Source organism: Heptranchias perlo, chromosome X (genome assembly GCF_035084215.1).
Source record: "Heptranchias perlo isolate sHepPer1 chromosome X, sHepPer1.hap1, whole genome shotgun sequence".
Taxonomy (NCBI): domain Eukaryota; kingdom Metazoa; phylum Chordata; class Chondrichthyes; order Hexanchiformes; family Hexanchidae; genus Heptranchias; species Heptranchias perlo.
The window spans coordinates 3,849,886-3,868,621 of NC_090370.1; the positions used below are offsets into that span (position 1 = coordinate 3,849,886).

Below are 18,736 nucleotides of genomic sequence, written 5' to 3' on the forward strand. Positions count from 1 at the left end.
AGCAGAGCCCAGCAGCACTACAGGGATTGGGCTCCTTGATGGAGGTTTTTTTTTGGCATAATGATGGAATAAATTAGAGTAGGAAACAACCACAACAGATGAGTCACAAATTTGACACTGGTTGTTAGTGTGAGCACAGAAAAACATGGAAAAATTATACTTGGCTATAGGAACAGGAGGAGGCCATTCAGCCCCTCGAGCCTGTTTCACCATTCACAGATCATGGCTGATCTGTATCATAATTCCATCTAGGTTCCGTAACCCTTAATACTCTTGCCGAACAAAATTTAGCAATCTTGGATGGGCAAATCACACTACCTAGAGCACTTTCTCCTCTCCCCACAAGACACTTGCAACACAGTGAATATCCAACTCAAAAAAAAGTTAAAAAGTGAACACATTTTAAATGTAGAACTTTACACAGCAACTTAATCAGAAATCAGAGTGGTTTTTAAGCTATGTTTTTATCTAAGTTAGTTGCACGTACTGTGAATTCTCACAGTTAGGGGAAGGGAGGTAAGGGGAAGGTTCTTAAACTTGGTTGCAAATAAGTTACGATTTTGACAGTTCAGCAGTGAAGTTAAAAAGCAAACCAAAACATCACTGCTTTTCAGTCCCAACACAATAGCTTAGTGGAATCCTTCCCACTCCCCCAATATCAGGGAGCAGCATGCAAATAACTCAGTTTATATAACATTTATAACTCAATATTAAATTGGGTCCCCTTCCCTCCCGATGACTTATTCTAGTCAGCTTGGCTCACTTGGTAGCACTCTCGCCTCGGAGTCAGGTGGTTGTGGGTTCAAGCCTCGCCCCAGGATTTGAGCACATAATCTAGACTGACACTCCCAGTGCAGTTACTGAGGGAGTGCTACATTTTCAGAGGTGCCATCTTTCAGATGAGACTTAAAAACAGAGGCCCTGACTGTCCAGGCAGATGTAAAAAGAAATCTACAAATAGTGCCATGGGATCTTTTACTTCCACCTGAGGGGGCAGAGGGGGCCCCAGTTTAATATCTCATCCAAAGGACAGCACCTCCAATAATGCAGGACTCCCTCAGTACTGCCTAGATTATATGATCGAGTCCGATAGCTAACACTGGATAAATTCACAGCCATCAAGGAAGACATAAAATTGTTTGAAAAAGTGAGTTTAGTTTTGCCACTAGGCTGGGAAATCATGCCTTTTGCACACAAGAGGAACATGAAATCAGGGCAAGAGCAAAGGGGAGGACAAAAAATCACCAGTGTGGGTTTTGATACAGTGGCACTGGAGAATGAGTAACTAATGTCACTGTTGGAGGTTTAATCAAGAAATAATTTACAATGGACTGAGAAATTCTACAGTATGTACATACTATATTAAAATAGTACAAGGATACAGCAATACCTCCATCAATACCTTCTAATGCCAGGAGGCATTTTGTTTAAACCAAAGTATTGTTTTAATATTGAGTCCGTAAAGTGACCTAATTCAAGTATTCACGTGACTGATAAGCTACCAGTTGAAGTTGACATTGCAGAACCTGGGCGGACCAGCAGAGGGCACTTACTTCTAATAAGGCAGCAAAAAAAGTCATGCATTTTCTTTCTTCCAAAAAGAACAATCCACTGCCATAACACTTCCAAATATATTAACTCAATTAAGAGTGTGCCAGCTCAGCACATTAGAGCACCAACATGCAGTGCCACGGCAGTAATGGGATGCAGGTTGGATCCCCCTCTCACACCAGCAAGTGCTCAATCCAAGTTAGTGCTTGGAATCAGAAGAGGGCTTTTTTAAAAAAAGGTAAGGGGCATTGTACATTCCCCAAAGGGGAGGTGGAAGAAAACAGTCAGTCTCAAGCCACACAAGACTCTAAAGCAAAGCTAGACCAGCAGATTCTTCTAAGTGGGGCGTCAACAGTTCTCCAGTAAAGTAACAGCATCTAAACATATGTTTATATCACCCCTACTGTGATCAACACAAGCATTCCAACTGGAGTCTGCTCAAATACCTTCTGTAGTTCTGTACGGGGGGAGGTGCTGGTCAATGGTACTGGTGGCACATTCTCTTTTTGTTCATTCCCATTGCTTGCATGTATTTCAAGGTCACTAGTGCTTATGTCAGGCTACAACAGATAAAGCATGCATGATAAACATTATGACAAACAAGAGAACGTCACAATAGCCTTGCTTAACAGTGGCTGCATTATTTGTATGGCATTTGAATTACTACTTGTTTGAAACCAAAAATGGTTTAAAACCAGGAGAAATTGGAATTGAAACAAAAGCTGCAAACCTATTACTCAGGGTTCAAATTACTCCCGTGGAAGCAATGTAAACAGGTGAAATGATCCCAATATACAGAATATATTATCAACATTATGTACTGAAGGGACATACAAGAGGAGATAAAACTGCAAACAGAGTAGACACCTGCAGTCAGTTACAAAGCTGCAACCCAATACCAGGCTCAGATTAGGAACAGGCAAATGGTTTTAGAGCCCATCTGCTCCAGAGATTAAATTGCAACCTCACTTCCTGGTGCCTTTTCTATGTTATTTTGATTCAACATTATTTTTTAAATGGAATACTAAGATTTATAAAGGGGGACTTGTTAAAGAAAATGGGTGTTTCATTGCTATACATCTTTCACATGTAAAATAGGATACAATGAACAAATGCAAATGTTCTCTTGTGTATTCTACCACATGTAAATATTTAGATGCAAACTAGTAATGCTTTCTGTATGCCTTGGTCAGCTTATTTAAAAATCCAATTCAGCTCATACACTGACCCTTACAGCAAATCTACTGTGATGTCAGTCGTAGTTTTATGAGCGTAAATTCCAAAATGAAGTTCATTCTCCCGTCTATATACTGAATTTATTCACAGTAGGCAAGGTAAAGATGCAAAAAAAAAGGTCCTACCATAGATAAATACGCCACCCAGCATGGTACTGAGCTAAAGGGGCAGAAAGTCCCAGGTTCAAGACCTTGTCTGTGCTGAAGTCAACTGGGGCAGCAATTGGCTTCCGTATCTCCAGGGGAGGGGAAGAAAAGTCAGCCAGGGTTCCTACTCCTAATCACTATTCAGCAACTCCTGCTGGAAAGTAAGTGTGTAGCCTGCAGGGGAGGGCAGAATTGGGCTTGGCTGCGATACCTCCTATGGTCAAACGGCATGCAGACAATCGTTCTAGGTGCAACACAGAATGACCACGTGGCTGAGGAAGTGGAGGGTGAATGTCGCAGACGTATTCCAGCAAGTCTGTGTCTTTGAAAGAGAAAAAAGAAAAAAATTGCGAAGAACCCCCACGGGATATATCTTCATTCGAGCTAATCTTCCTCCCTCCACCCCAAGAAAAAAAGGGCAGTCAGTGAAGAAATAAAGCCAATTGACTAAGGCAGAGTTCTCATTTACCTGTGACAATTTAGGGTTTGGTATTTCTCTGGTTTCCCACAGCTCTTTGGTGCAGGTCATTTCTCCAGGCAGCATCTGCTCTTCCAAAGTCTAAGTATTTTTCAAGATAACAGTTAGATACAGGCAGCATTCCCAATTTTTATTTAGATTTCAACAACAATGTAAAAGACTGACATGGAAACTCGAGCAAGACTTTCACCGACCAAAGCGCTTTACAGTCAATTAAGTACTTTTGAAGCATAGTCACTGTTGTAATGTTGGAAATGCAGCAGCCAATTTGCGCACAGCAAGGTCCTACAAACAGCAATGTGAAGGACTCCCCTACTCTTTGAATAGTGCCATGGGATCTTTTACGTCCACCTAAGAGCAGATAAGGCCTCAGTTTAATGTCTCATCTGAAAGACGGCACCTCCGACAGTGCAGCACTCCCTCAGTACTGGACTGGCGTCAGTCTAGATTATGTGCTCAAGTCTCGAACCCACAACCTCCTGCCTCAGGAGAGTGTGCTACCAATTGAGCCATGACCAACACTCACTCAAGCTTTGATAAATACTGACGTTAAAATAAAACCAGTGACAAATTCCATGGTATTGTCATAGCATAATGAAAGAGCTGGAATTACTTTGTGTACAAATGTATATACAAGTGTGTATAAAATTAAAACTGAATCAGTTTTTTGGATGAGGCATTAAAGACTCCATCTGCCTGCTCAAGTGGATGTAAAAATCCCATTGTACTATTTGAAGAGCAGGGAGTTCTCCAGGTGTCCTGGCCAACATTCATCCCGCAACAGATTTATCTAGTCATTTGTGGGATCATGCTGTGCACGAGTTGGCTGCTGCTTTTGCCTGCATAACAGTGATGACACTTCAAAACTAATTTGTTGGTTGTGAAGCACTTTAGAATGCCATGATGATGTGATAAGTTGCTATATAAATGCAAGTTTATTCTTTAAGGATCAAGATGGCCACTGGCTCCAGAATGTCTGATTTCCAGGAGATGGCTTTTGTCTTTGGCCTCCAGATAGTATTAACATATTAATTAAGCCAGGAAGACATGGTTATGATGTGAACACCATCTACCTATGGAACATTCAACCTGGAAGTGGGACAGTCATAGAAAGCATTAATTCATTAATATGCATTCTAGCCAATTCAAAGATAATGATTATCTAAGCCTGTGACTGGGCAAGAAAGACTGAAGCATGAAAGTGTGGGAACCTGGGTGAAATGAAACTAAAAGCAAGGGCTGGTGTGGGTTATGGATTGTTGGTGAAAACTCATTATATTCACTGCTTTTAAGAATGGAGAATAGTTTGAAAAAGATTAGGTATTTTACTGATCTTTTCCCCCTCCCCCAGTGAAGCAGGCTGTATCTATCAATTACAACAGAGATTCTAGGTTATTTTAACCTCACTCCAAAGTCAACGTCAAATATAAAATAAAGAATGTAATAGTACATACAAAGAATGGGCATTAGACATGCAGGACACCTGTAAATGGTGGTTAGAAGGGGAAAAACAATGCAGCCTCTCAAGGAGTTGAATAATTTGATGTCGAGAGATCAGCTCTTAGAAGTTGTCAGAGGACTTAAAAAAAAGTTGGGTTATTGGATGGGGCAGAAAATATTAAACCAATTGGTTGAACTTTACACAGTGTCACAACCTTCAGGACTCTGGCGAGTGGATGCAAAAAGGTGCACCCACCTGGTCAACTAGCTAGCAAAAGGACTTCAGGTGAACAGTCGCACACTGGGAGCCAGAGGAGTGAATATCCAGGTCGACTAGGGAAGATGCAAGACACAAGGCGTTTCAATTGTAATAAAGTTGGAACGTAAGGCAAGCAAATGCTGGTCCAAAGAGGGGGTCTGGGCACAGTTGGGCAGCTGCCGCAAGCAAGAGCATGTAGCAAATTGCGCAATTATATAGATTCGAGAACTTGAAGCAATTCTCAAACTTGATTACAGTGAATGGATGTACAGGAAGGGGCTTAGATAATAGTGTGCCACCTCACATTAGTGTGCCCACATTGTTATCGACCTACTTGTCAGGGTGGTGGAGTTATACTGTAAAACGTGACCTGTTCTAGAGAATAGGATTTGACAGAGCACAATTGCAATCGTTATCCATAAAAGGGCGGAGATAGGTATTATAGGTCCACTACCAATCAGAAGTAACTGAAAGAACAAATATATCTGGACAATGGTGCCCTACATATCGAGGTATCCAGATGTCACTGAGCTCAAGTCCAAAGAGCCAGACATTGTAGCTAATGCACAGTTGGAAAGGTTTGCGCAGTTGGTTTTCCAGAAAAAAAAGTCTGTCCGAGGTACTAACATTTTGTCCTCGTTCGTCACACAAATGTGGGAGCAGTGCCACGTCAAATGGTAGTGTCAACTCGGCTCAGTTAGTAAAGCTCTCACCTCCAAGTCAGAAGGTTATGGGTTCAAGCGCCACCCCTGGTTGACTTCCTGTGAAGTATTGAAGGAGTGATGCATGGTTGGAGGTGCCAACTTTGGGATGAGACTTTAAACCAAGATCCCATCTATCTGCTCAGGTGAGTGTGAAAGATCCCATGGCACTATTCAAAAAGCAAGGAACTGTCCTTGTGTCCTGGCCGACATTCATTCCTCAACCAAGACCATCAAACAAATTAACTGGCAATTCATCTCATTGTGCGCAAATTGGCTGCCGCATTTGCCTGCAAAACAATAGCACCTACACTTTTAAAGTCATTGTTTGGCTGTGAAGTACTCAGACATCTAGGGGACACAAAAAAAGCCACCGTATAAATGCAAATTCATCTTTTGGTACCACCCCATACCATCCTCCGACAAATGGGTGGTGGCGCTTTAACAGCACACTGACTCATGTGGCAGACATGGCAAGCAGGACCATCGTGACTGAGATACAAAGCTGCTGTACCTCTTGTTTGCATACAGAGAGGTACAGGAAGAAACTGGGTTCTCACCTTTTGAGTTACTGTACAAGCGCCAAAAGAGCGGTTCATTCACACTTTTTTTTTGGTGGGGGGGGGGGGGGTGGAAAGAGAAGGGTGGGGGGAGGGAAGGGAGAGAAAGGCAGGCAAAAAAAGAAATCCAAGTCAGCTTGGTATGCAGGCCTAATTGTTGTTCCAACTATTCCTGCTACAAAATGCGGGTGTGGTTGTTAGCAATGGCACGATCGGCTCAGCTGCAATGCCCTCCCACAAGATCCTATTTTAAGGCGAGATCAGGATCACATTCCTCCTCTAGAACAACATTTCTAATAATGCATTACAATCAACTGTGGTGCAGATGGAAGTTTATTCAAAAAGGTGTTTACTGTAGGAGATTGGATGCTGGTCTCCTTCTGTGATGCAGCAGCCTTGTACAATGCCATTCTGTCTTTCACTGATGTCTGTTCCTGCATGTCTGCCAACTCCGTACCAACCTTAGATTCAGTTTTATCAGGACTTGTTCCAGGCGAGGTATGGTCTGCATGAAGTGCAAACAGAGCCAGATTCAACGTTAATGAATACATCGCCACATCAAAGCAAGCAACACTCTAAAATGCTAACACAATTAGTGGTCTGTTTAATGTGGCATATTTTTCTCCACATCAAACAATCAACCAGGGTAAAGGGAGATCTGGCCCTACCCATCTGGCAATGATTATAGCTCATGTCCATTTTTCTAATGGTTGACTAATTAGGATACACTTTTCATGTAGCTTTTTCATTTTCCCCCTTCAGCTGGCCACTCACTTTATAGCTTCTCATTTCCACCACTCTTTAGCAAGGAGTCAGCATGGAACCAGCATTAGCGCCTGAATCTGCATGTTACCAAAATACAACTCATTCGTTTCCCCAATGTGATTAGTCCCATGCTGTGGTAATCCTGGTAGAGCAACGTAGATGAGGCTACACATCAAGTCTGTTGTGCAGCTAATTTGGAATGGACGGAATCCAAAAACCACTTCTTAAAGTAATACCCTCTAGATACTGTACCTCTCTACAGGTACTGTAAGCCTCACATTGGAAGTGGGTTCAAAACTAATGAAATCATAAAAGCAGGGGTGCCCAAGCATTGTGTTTGAGGGTTGTAAAGGTGGATAGCAATGGAGCCATGGGGCCACATATAAAGTTTAAATCCACGTTCATTAATGCACAGATCTTTCAAATTACTGATACGTACAGGTCTTGCTGTTCTCATTTAGGATTTATCCACCAATGGGGCTACAATGCCAAGGACAGCCTTTTCCAAGCCTCCAGCCTCACAAAATTCAAATAGGACAAACTCGCAAGCGAGATAGGTGCCAAATAGGAGCAGAGTTGCCTTGGCTTTGAGAGATGGATTGCCAAGGTTTGGGGGCTGCAAGTGGTCCTAGGTTGGACACCCTTGTAACAGATTATTGAAATCTGGGATCAGTAATCAAATCTCCATGGATGGATTGTGCGGCACTGCCCCATTTATACGTCCCCTTTTCTGTGAAGCATGCTTGCTGTGAAGAGGATCGTGTAAAGGAAGTGAACAACTTACATAGTACCTTAACATGGAAAAAGGTCACAAGGTGCTTAAGAATAAAGGATTAATACAGTCTTTGTGGGAGAGCGCAGTGGTTGAAAGCTTGGTCAACAAGATGAGTTTGGAGTAGTCTGGGGTTTTAAAAGCAGAGAGGCAGAGGGAGAGAGTGTTCAAGGGCAGGGTAGAAACAGCTGAAGGCTTTGTCACCAGTGGCTGAGCAGGGTTGGGGGGGGGGGGGGGGGGGGGGCAAGCACAACGGCTCATTGTTAAAAAGGAGCCAAGAGCAAGGGATGGAATGCAACAAAAGGGCCCGGGGGTGGGGGTGGAAACAAAGATGAAAGGGAAGATCCTGAGCCGATCAGCAATAATGGACAAGTGGGGCTTAATGTTAGATAGGATGCAAGTGGTAGAGTTCCAGACAAGTTGGAGTTTGGCAGGTGGAGGTTGGAGAAGAGTGTCCATAGATGCAAAGAGGTGTGGATAACAGTTTTAGCTACAGTGGAAGCAAGGTAGGACCACAGGCAGACAATGCTGTGAAGGCGATAGCAAGTGGTGGTGGCGGATACGGGGAATGAAGCTCAAGTCTGGGGATCGAACAGGGCCCTGAGGTTTCACCCAGCCTGAGGGGGATGGAGTTGGTGGCAAGGGAATGGAGCTTTTGGTAGGGGCCAAAACTATGGCTTCAGTCTTCCCGATGTCCAATCCTTTTTACTGCCAAGTTCTTCTCCATTTTAAAATAAATGTAAATTCCCTCATTTTAATATTCAATTTTAAATAAAATTTTGATGCACTCCTACGTGACCGCTTCACCCCTTTTTATTAGTTCCAATATCCACCGCCTTGCAAGAGAACCTAGAGGGGCAACATTTTGGGTTACATCTTTCTCTCCCGATCCATTCCCTGGTTACAATTTGGGCCGTCTCCCAACACTCCACTCATGCTCAGAGGGATATTTCCCACAAGCTGAAACTTAATCTTGCGCGTGTAGTGAATGAGATGCATTGTGCCACAGGGCCAATAATCTACCCATTTGCCGCTGGGTTAAACTGGACATAGCACAGGATGGACACAGTATACTCTTGATCGCTCAGGTGGGGAAAAAAAAACACCATATTTCAGGCTAAGCTACAAATGGTTTATTGTGAGAAGTAACAGACAAAGTTAAGTCATCAGATAAAATTAGCAATCCAATACTTAACTTTCAGCAAATTGTTGGAGTTCAAAAATCACAAGTCATTACGAAATTTAGTCCTTCAAGCTGGCAGTCTAACATTTGGCCCACGAGCTTCTTCAACCCAGCCCACCGTTCCTTGGTTCCACTTGCATGCAATATTGATGTCGAGAGGTTTCAACTTCCAAATGTTCAAAGAATTGCTTCCTGATTAGTGCAAAATTGCTGCTCCTTCAATGGTCTAAGTGCACCAATCAGGAAGCAGCTTCCAGGTCCGGGAAATTTAAGGAGGCTGAAAGAACTTCTAACTTACGAACTTTGTGACAGACCTACCAGTCCCAAACAGCAGTGGGTGTAGAAGCAGCAGCAGAGGGAGCACCAAAAACAGATTGCAGCGGACAAAGCCAGGTTGTAGAAGGGGCCATGGACAGCAGACTGACCAGGAAGAGCAAAAATGTTTAAATGAGGCAGAGTTTGGCAGGGGGAATGCAATAAGAGGGGCGGGGAGAGAAACAGAAATGTTGAATTTTCCTGCACGCAGGGCTGATTGTTAGCTGTATGCAGCCCACACAATGATAGGAGAAGGGGGTCAGATCCACATGGCACAAGATTGGACACCCCTGCTTTAAGCAAAGTTTTGGTTGCGTTTTTACTTAAGTGCACACCTGAGTTCACAGAGTTCTGTCTTGCCACAGCGACCAGGCAATATAGTTCATCTCTGTGAATTGTGGAAGTAGTGAAAGCATATTTGATCATAGCCTTAGGAGCCTCAGATTATAAACAGTCACTCAAACATGCAATGGAGTGTCTGGAGCATACAGGTACTGTACTTGACTAGCAAATGTTTGCACATCCTCAGGAACTGCTAAATACAGGAGACAACGCATTGACTGCACCTTGTATAATTACCAGATCACTAGTCTGCTTTCTGGCAGGCAGTCTGATCCCATTCTCAGCTGGTGATCACACGACAAGAGAGTTTCCATTTTAAAGTCATTAGTTCAAAATCACTCATTTCACTGTACATTGTAAGAGTGGAGAACAAAAGCACATAATAGTATAATTTTTTTTAGTATGCAGCAGGATGGAACTTGGCTTTCACCCCACCCCTCAATCCTTTCAGATGACATGAACACTACTTTCACACAACTTTCCTTATTTTCCTCTCCCACCCATAATTCAAAAAAAAAAATCACAAGCTTGTGATACATCAGCCAGTAGATGTCAGTCGTGTGGAAAGAACCAAATTGTCCCAGTGACTCAGTGGGGACTGAGGAAAGTTGAAGTAGAAAAATGATCAAAAAGACAGAGATATTGGGAACATGACAATGCAGAGAATGAAACAAAAAGAAAGAGAAAGAGAAAAATAAAACTAATGATAGGCTTCAATATTTGTTCTATTTACAGGCCTAAACCCCAGTTTTAAATATAAAACTTACCTATAGTTCTCAATTAGACTGATCCACCCACAACAGTTCAGAATGTACAGTCTATGATTCGTGGGAGGTGTCCAAGAGCAACACAAGGGATTAGTTGATTAATTAAACCTGGAGTGTAACAGAAACACGTGCTAGGTCGGGCTGTGATCAGTCCAAAAAGGAGCACTCAATATTCTCCTCAGTTTTGTTCCAAAAGCCAGGATTCATTTCAAAGTGAGACAAGTTTTATTTCCCCAACTTTCTCCCCCTCCCCCCAACCAGTGGAAAGGAGGTCAGGACAACATTCGCAGCAACAGTTTCACACAATGGACAAAGAGTTAGCATAGTGAGAGGACACAATTGGGCAATGAATCATTGAATCATACAGCACGAGGCCATTCAGCCCACCATGCCTATCAAGATTTAAAAAAATTATAAAATTGTTTTCGGATTACAAACTTTCAAGCAGCCATCAGGCTATTTGTGGTTAAGGGTATGAAATGGGTGAAACTAATTTTTGATTTGTTGATATTGGAGAACTGTTTCCTGGGGAGGGGGGTGAAAGTCCCCAATACTCCAATAGGGGATCACTGCCTTTTTTTTGGCGGCAGGGGGGGGGGGGGGGGGGGAGGAGAAAAACACGGAGGTGCAGCCCCACTAACAGTAAAAATGGTAATCCTGGGGAGGTGGCAGGGATGTCAGTTTAGTTTAAGCATCAGATTTTGTAATTTGGCACTCGATGGTTAAAGCTAAAATATCACAAATTTTATAGCCTCTTAAATGCTATGTGCTGTCACACCCCATGTGCAGGGGAGGTTTAACAGGTTTTTTTTGAGCTCAGACTCTACTATAATAAACTTCTCCCAACCTAGAAAAGCCTTCGTTCTTTCTCCACCTCAGCTACCCTTCACACCACAGGGATTTTATGACTTCTGTTGAACAGCTTGGAAAGCCAATGCAGCTCCATTGCGCACGCTGGGCTCAGCTTGACCTTGAAAATGCCAGGCGTGCCAAACTCCAAAACGCCTGTGCTTATGACTGTTCTTGGGAGGTAAAAAAAAAGTTGTTTTTGCATTGAAAAAGAACAAAATGATCCCCAAAGAAATCAAGGCACAGTGAGGTAAAAACAATGTCAAAGGTAAACTACAGATGTAATGGGACAATAATTCAGGACATGAAATATTTAAAGATAAGTTGATCTATTGTCAAGTTCAGAACACTGAGAAACTGAATTTTGAGAACAATGACAGACTGCAGAATTGAACAGATTATTTTGCAGTGCAACACAGAAAAGGTTACATTTTTCTACAGAAACTGTGACTTATTGCTGGAAATATGACTTGGCAGGCTTGAAGTTGTTTAGCTAGGAGTCCCTTAATTTTGCTTATATTCTTCCCCTATGGGCATTTCTTCTCTTTGGATCTTTCTCTGCCATTCTCCTCAGCATGATTCTGCAACAGAGAGCAGAGAGTAACCTCCTTTCCAGGTTTCTGCTGGTCACAAGATCAATAGAGGGCAAGGGGAAGAGAAATGGCCCTTCCACAATCAGAGCATTCAGCTGTAAACAATTCCAGTGTTCTCCCCTCCATGATCCTACCTGGAAGTCCATTCCAGGTGTTGATCACTGCATAAAAGAACCTCCTAACATCAGTCCTAAATTTACTTTTCATTACTTTGAACCTGTGCCTCTGACCTAATGTCACTGTTCATCTTACAGTAGTGTACTGGATATACCTTCTCAATACCATTTATTAGATCATACACAGTCATGAGGTCCTCTCAGTCACTTCCTTTAACGGCTGAAAAGAGCTAGTTTCCCCCCCCCCCCACCCCCAAGTCTTTCCTCAGCTCAGTCCTCTGATGCTAGGGATCCGACCGATGGTTCTTCTCTGCACCACCTCCACAGCATGTTTGTAGGTCTTTCACTGCTGTTTTACATTATTCTTATTCCTCCTCCTATTCCTCCTCCTCCCCCCAAGTTTGGTACCGTCCAAGAATTCGACCAGTTTCCATTGCGCTACTGCTTCCCTTCAGCCAGCTTTTAAAAAAAAACAGTAGTATAGGCGTCAGCTTGCGTTCCTTTTTTCTCCTCACTCTTTAGAGAAGGATCGCACTTTACTTGCACCAGACTGCGCTCAGATTTGAGGTGAAGAACCCAAAAGGAGAGCCTGTCCCACCCCTCCCATGATGCAGTGTGTTTAGTGCACTGACACTACTCAAACATTCATCTTTTTAAAAAAAAGCCACAAAGATTCTTAAAAAATATTACAAATTGCTACACCACAAAAGGCCAAACAGGCCCAGCATCTGGTGTGCAATGTGGCTCCTCCCTGACTTACTCTGTAATTACATTTTGACTTAGTCTTTTATTAAGGCTGACATCATGCCATCGTGGCCCAGCATTAGGAATGCATCGACAGAACATGGCCACTCCTCCTCCAAAACAAACTCCACTGACAGCTCATTACTTTAGCTCCTTCGGTTCCTTCAGGACACTAATCAAAGAGGTAGAAATTGGGCACCTTGTTGCTCTTGGAACTCTACAATGTGAAAGTGGGTCAGAAAGTAGGATTACTGTGGGACAGAAATGCAGCCCACACTGGATTTCATTTCCCATACAGCACTGCAACAGTGTTTCCCTCATTGTCTATCTGCTGCCTTTTGCCCAGTCCAATACCCAATAGGGGCTGGGCATTAAAAAAATGGCTGAGTACAGCCCCACACACTGTGCAAACTCAAACAGACAACTTCTGTATGTAGAGTCTCTTTGAAATTCAGCAGTTGAAAGCTTTTACTGTCCAGTTGTTATTCTTCAAAATTACCAGTCTGCCACCCCTTAAGCCAGGCCGTTCAGTTGAAAAGCAGATAGATGATCACCTCAGCTTCTCTGTCAAAACTCAAGTTGCAGTGTCAGACAAATACATTGTGCTGTTAAGAAAAAAAAAAGAAAATACTGTGCACAGCCATTTAAAAAAAGAAAATGCCCAACCCCCATCAGGTTTTGGATTGGACAAATGTCAGCAGTCTCTAGTGAATCAGGGCTGCAGTACAGCAGGAATGTAAATCAAGTGGGGGTTAAGTTTTGGTCACAGGCAAAAGTATTCCTACCTTGAACTTGGTTGAAACAGTGCAGGAGGCCAAAGACCAAACTGCCAGAGTGGCAATGGGAGGGGGTGTTGGAAGTAGCAAGTCACAGGGAGGTCAAAGGCACACTTCTGGACAGAGCGCCGATGCTCAGCAAAGCAGTTGACCAATTTGCCTTTGGTTTCACCCACCCACCCAGTGCATCTTCCCAAACATATTTCGAGGAATATAGGTAACAAAAGGAAATAGTGGAACTCCGGAGGGATCCTGGGGGCTAGTTTAACAAATGATAAAAGAATGTCCTTAATTACTCCTTGATCAGGGTTGGACAAATGAGGAAAGTTTTATTCCAACTGCTAAATTTATTGACAAGACAAAAAATATTGATGTAGAAGTTACCTACAAAGAGATGATGATAGGTAGATTAAGGAAAAGACAGACACAGACAGACTTGCATTTATATAGCACCTTTCATGACCTTGAAGTCCCAAAGCGCTTTACAGCCAATGAAGTACTTTTGAAGTGTGTTGTAATGTAAGACACTAAAAGGAGTGCAAGGGACCCAGCCCTGAAACTACAATCCACTAAAAGAGGCGGCAAATGAAAATGGACATATCTAAGGGAATCACTAAATATAGGAGTCGTACCAAGGGGCTAATGACCAAGATGCAAATGTGGTCCCAACTTCTAAAGAAGGGACAGAAGAATAACTATAGACCTGTGAACTTGCCATCAGTAGTGGAGAAATAGAATGTGTCCAAAAGACAGAATGGGGAGGCTTTAGGAGAAACAGAAAGGAAAAGAGTTAGCAGATTTACAGGTAGATTGTGCTTGATCCTTTTAAGTCTACTGAATTCCTCTGGTTAGCTAAATATATTACATCTTAACATTTTAGCAACCTTTGGCTCACCACAGAGGAAATTACTTTACTTGGAGAAATGCTAAGTCATGAAACTGGAGAAAGGAAACAAGTATTGGCAGTACAAAAAAAATGGGAACAGTCTACAGGAAATTACACAGAAGGGGGATCTGGAGAACAACCACTCACTATCAGCATAACATGCAGTCTTAGGATCTGTAGCTCGAGAGAGAGGAGAGAACACACAAATCCCAGGACATGAATGTGTTCATACAAAGCACTGGGACCCCCTCACCTTGAATACTGGACACACAGTCCTGGGCACGATATAAACCTTGGAAGGGGGTGGGGGGAAAAAGAGAAGAGAGAACGACCATATCCTTTGCCTTGGAAAGAGCAGAAACAAAGGGTCGTTAAGTTGATAAATGGGATTGGATGCTGAGCTATGAAGGAACACTGCAGATACTGGGTTTTTTTTAAAAAATAAAAAGGGGGGTTTAAGAGGCAAGTTAAAATGGAGACGTTTAAGACCCTAAAGGGAATAGGTAGCTATAGAGGGGTGGCATGGATTCAAAGATATCACTTCACACACAGAGGTATGTAGAACAGCTTACCTAGAAAAACAGTGCAAGAAGTGGATGTTATAAAAAAAGAGCAATGGACAAATGTTCAGCTGACCAGGATATTGAAGGATACAGTTCTATGTTCCTAAGCATTTATGTTTGGGGGGGGGGGGGGGGGGAGAAGAGGGTCATGAGGGGTCTTAGTTAAGTGTGTCCAGTGATGCATCATGGGTAATCAGGTTTGCCTGGATCTAACTTGACTGACTTTGGGAATCTGGGAATAGTTTCACGACGTTTTCCTGAAATTTGCTATAGGTTTTTGCCTCCTCTAGGCATTACTACTAGAGGTGGTACATGTAGTTGCAATTTAATAGATAGGTGAGCCCTCATAAGCCAGATGTGGTATCTACATTGTGTACTGAAATGTAAACAATGTAGATACCACTGTAGCTTAAGCAGCAAACACAGTATACTAGATTAGAGGAAGTGCACAAAATTGCCATCTCAATGTGTGGGGGTGTCCTGGGCAATGGTGTGTGAAGAGCTGGATGAACAGATGTTGCATCTGTGTTGGGAAAGTGCCACGAGAAGGGCAGCTGGAAGTCAGGGTGATGAATGAATGAATGATGGTATCCCAGAAGGAACAGTCCCTCCAGAAAATGGTAGGGAGACAAGGGAAGATTTGCTTGGCGGTGGGATCACACAATGGGGAGAAATGGTGGATGATGACCTGGCAAATGCAGAGACTTGTGCACTTTTCACAAAACCGGTTTGCTCACCGTTCGACTGACAGGAGTCAGCATTCATGACCCTGGACTTCTACCTGTTGATTCATCAGGGGAAAAAGGGATGGTTGGTACAGCAAATAAATAAGCTAAAAGATGAGGGAAGAGCACACATGGGCCCCTCATACCCACTTTTTCCTCCTCAACCCAAACATAACATAACCCTTCACATCAAAATGTCTGGTGCAACATTAAAAGCTACAAGATATGGTTCAGCCACAAATACATGGATAAAATACAGCTGCAAGGCAAGTGTCAGACTTCAAAGAGCAAACAGCAATTCAGCTGGAAAATTTTCAGACTGCAACAGAGCAGTTTAAAAAAGTTTATAAGGCATTCAAATTTACAACATTGAGGGACTCAAATGGTATGATTTGAAATGGGGGGGGGGGGGGGGGGGGTGGGAATGACATACATGATTCCCAAGCAATGAGACATTCAGGAAAGTCAAAAGGCAGTAGGAATAAATGACTGTATACTCATGAGTTTGGCATATATTTTAAAAAAAAATCATACCTTGAAACGATACTGAGCCAGTGCTGTATTCCAGGAAATGCTGAAGGACGATTAGTGAAGCTGCCTCGATTACACTTGGCAAGATTTTATCAGCACTGCTCTGAAACCAGTCCTGAAGGTGGGGATCATTTATCATTTACACCGAAACAAATGAACCCACCTGAACTGTAGGTGGCAATACGGCACACATTGGATACAAGAACCTAGCCAAGTCAACCTCAACAGTATAACATGCAGGTACATTTATTTATTTAAAAAAAAATAGAAACCGTAGAAAGCTTATTTTGCCAAGAACATCCACTGGCAAAGCCCAATACGATTCCTGATCTCTCACTCCATCAGTTTAACAGATTTAATTGCCATAGCGAATCTTAGACAATCCCAGCAGATTTACCCCAAAATGCTGCAACAGCCAGTGATGCAATGAATCAGATTGATCAGATGCAGTCTTGTGATCAGCAAGCAATTACTAATGAAATTTGAGAAACTTGGCAACCCTGGACTATGCAGTTATCCAATAAATAACCAGTAACCACTGCATTCTGCTGCAAGCAAAGGGAATCATAGTTACTCTAAAAAGCTGGTAAAACAATAGTCTACTCTTCAGAAAAATGGCATCCCTTTGTCAAATGATTTCACTTAATGTGACTGAATAATATGTTCTGCTGTGATCTAAGCAATTCACTATAGGGAAGTCAGTTCTAAAGCACACATGCCTTTAAAATGTTAATGGGATCATTAGTAAGAATACTATAACTCAAGAGGGAAAGAGACACTGATGCTCAGGGGACATTCAGGTTTATTTCCCAAAATGTTCATTTGGGTCACTTCATACAGCAAGTCTCAGTTGACAACAAGGCTGGTTTTAGAAAACAGAACATGAGAATCACTCCAACGTTACACTGACCACTCCAAAGTCAGTAGTGAACTGGCAACATAAACAAAGTGGCACTCATGCCACCCAAGACTGCAAGTATTGCTAAGAGCTGGTTTCAGTCCAACAGCAGTATAACACTTGAAACAGCTGGTCACGGGGCCAAGAGGCTTAAGTGCTTCTGGCTGCTGTGGAAACAATTCTGCAATATAAACAGGGCACTTTCTACAGTGGTGAGTATGACAGAACCACTTTAAGCTGCTCTCTGCACTATAAATGCAACATTAAACGACACAGCAGTCTCCTGAAAGGAGTAAGCACATCTACATTCTTTGAAGTATGCATGTGCTAAATAATTTACACTATCCAAGGCTGATGACTCAAACATTTCATCAGTGCTCATTTAATGAATGCACAATTTAAAAGGAAACTTACTACTAATACCTCCCCAAACTTGAAAACTATACCTTCCACAAACACTAGAATGATTTAGGGAACATGGCAAAGGCAAGAACATAACTATAATCCCTCCTCCTCCTCTCCCAGTTTTAAAAACAATCCTTACCAAAATCATCCGATTTTAAACCACTTGTGCTTCCCTCTCTTGCTTTGTTCTTCACGCCTTCAATCGGGCAGCTGCCTTCCATAGTCTTGTCTAACCACTTCTTGGAAACATCAGACTTGAGGTGCTGATCTCGGGTAGCCTGTAAAAACAAAAACACAGCATGTTCAACCCTGAGCATTTATCGGAGAGGAAGCACTTCAGATAATTCTCGTTCAATCTTCACATCTCTCATTAAATGAAGCAGAGTGCATGATTTGGCTATCAATTACAGCTGAAAGCAATCAACTTGCTCATCACATTATCTTTTGTTGAAGAAAGCGCATCACTTATTTAATCAAATAGTCTTTGTCTGCCCATTTAAAACAGTCGTGATTAGTATATTGCCCGGCTGAAAGACACCACCAGACTTAATTAGCACCTAAATCCCTACATGGCAAAAAAAACTCAAGACAATGAACTGAATGTTTTGAGGCCCGTCTGCCCCAGGTTCAGACCCATATGATCACATCACAAGCCTTAATAAACCTACACTCTGCTAATGAGAGCACTGTACTGCCATCTGGATTAGCAGAGTTCAAAACCCTTGCAGCGCTTGTGGACAAGACTGATCCCATCTGCACTGATCACAGGGCCCCTTTAATCCCATTTCCAGATGGTGAATAAAAAATGACTGGTACCTATGTTCATTTGCAACTCAATACGCAGCTTAGTAATTGAATTACCTATATTTTGCCAGAAGCAATCGTTTGAAAAAAATCTTTTGCTGGTGTATACATTTCAGTATCAACAAACTAAACACTTGGAAAGGTCAGTTACCCAGCTCTATTGTACCTTTACATATGCCATCTTTAGCAGCTTCAGGACAGACAGCAGAAAGATTTGCTTCAGTTGCTCCAATTCCAAAAACACACTGCACATCAAAAAGGCACATCTGTTTGTATCGCATTCTCATTTGTTTTACACAAGAAAAACCATTCCTTCCACCCTCCCTCATTT

General features: G+C 42.5%; 1 protein-coding gene across 3 annotated transcripts in view; it reads right to left on the reverse strand.

Moving 5' to 3' along the window:
• The window catches only part of LOC137307176 (LIM domain and actin-binding protein 1-like), a 115,809-nt gene that overhangs the window by 12,938 nt on the left and 84,135 nt on the right, over positions 1-18,736 (reverse strand). For all 3 annotated transcript variants that reach the window (XM_067976538.1, XM_067976539.1, XM_067976536.1), the window contains 4 exons: positions 17,741-17,879; positions 6,725-6,876; positions 3,403-3,492; positions 1,998-2,111 (listed from right to left, as the gene is read on the reverse strand). In XM_067976538.1, the coding sequence (XP_067832639.1) occupies positions 1,998-2,111; positions 3,403-3,492; positions 6,725-6,876; positions 17,741-17,879 (495 nt within the window). The remainder of the gene's footprint in view (positions 1-1,997; positions 2,112-3,402; positions 3,493-6,724; positions 6,877-17,740; positions 17,880-18,736) is intronic.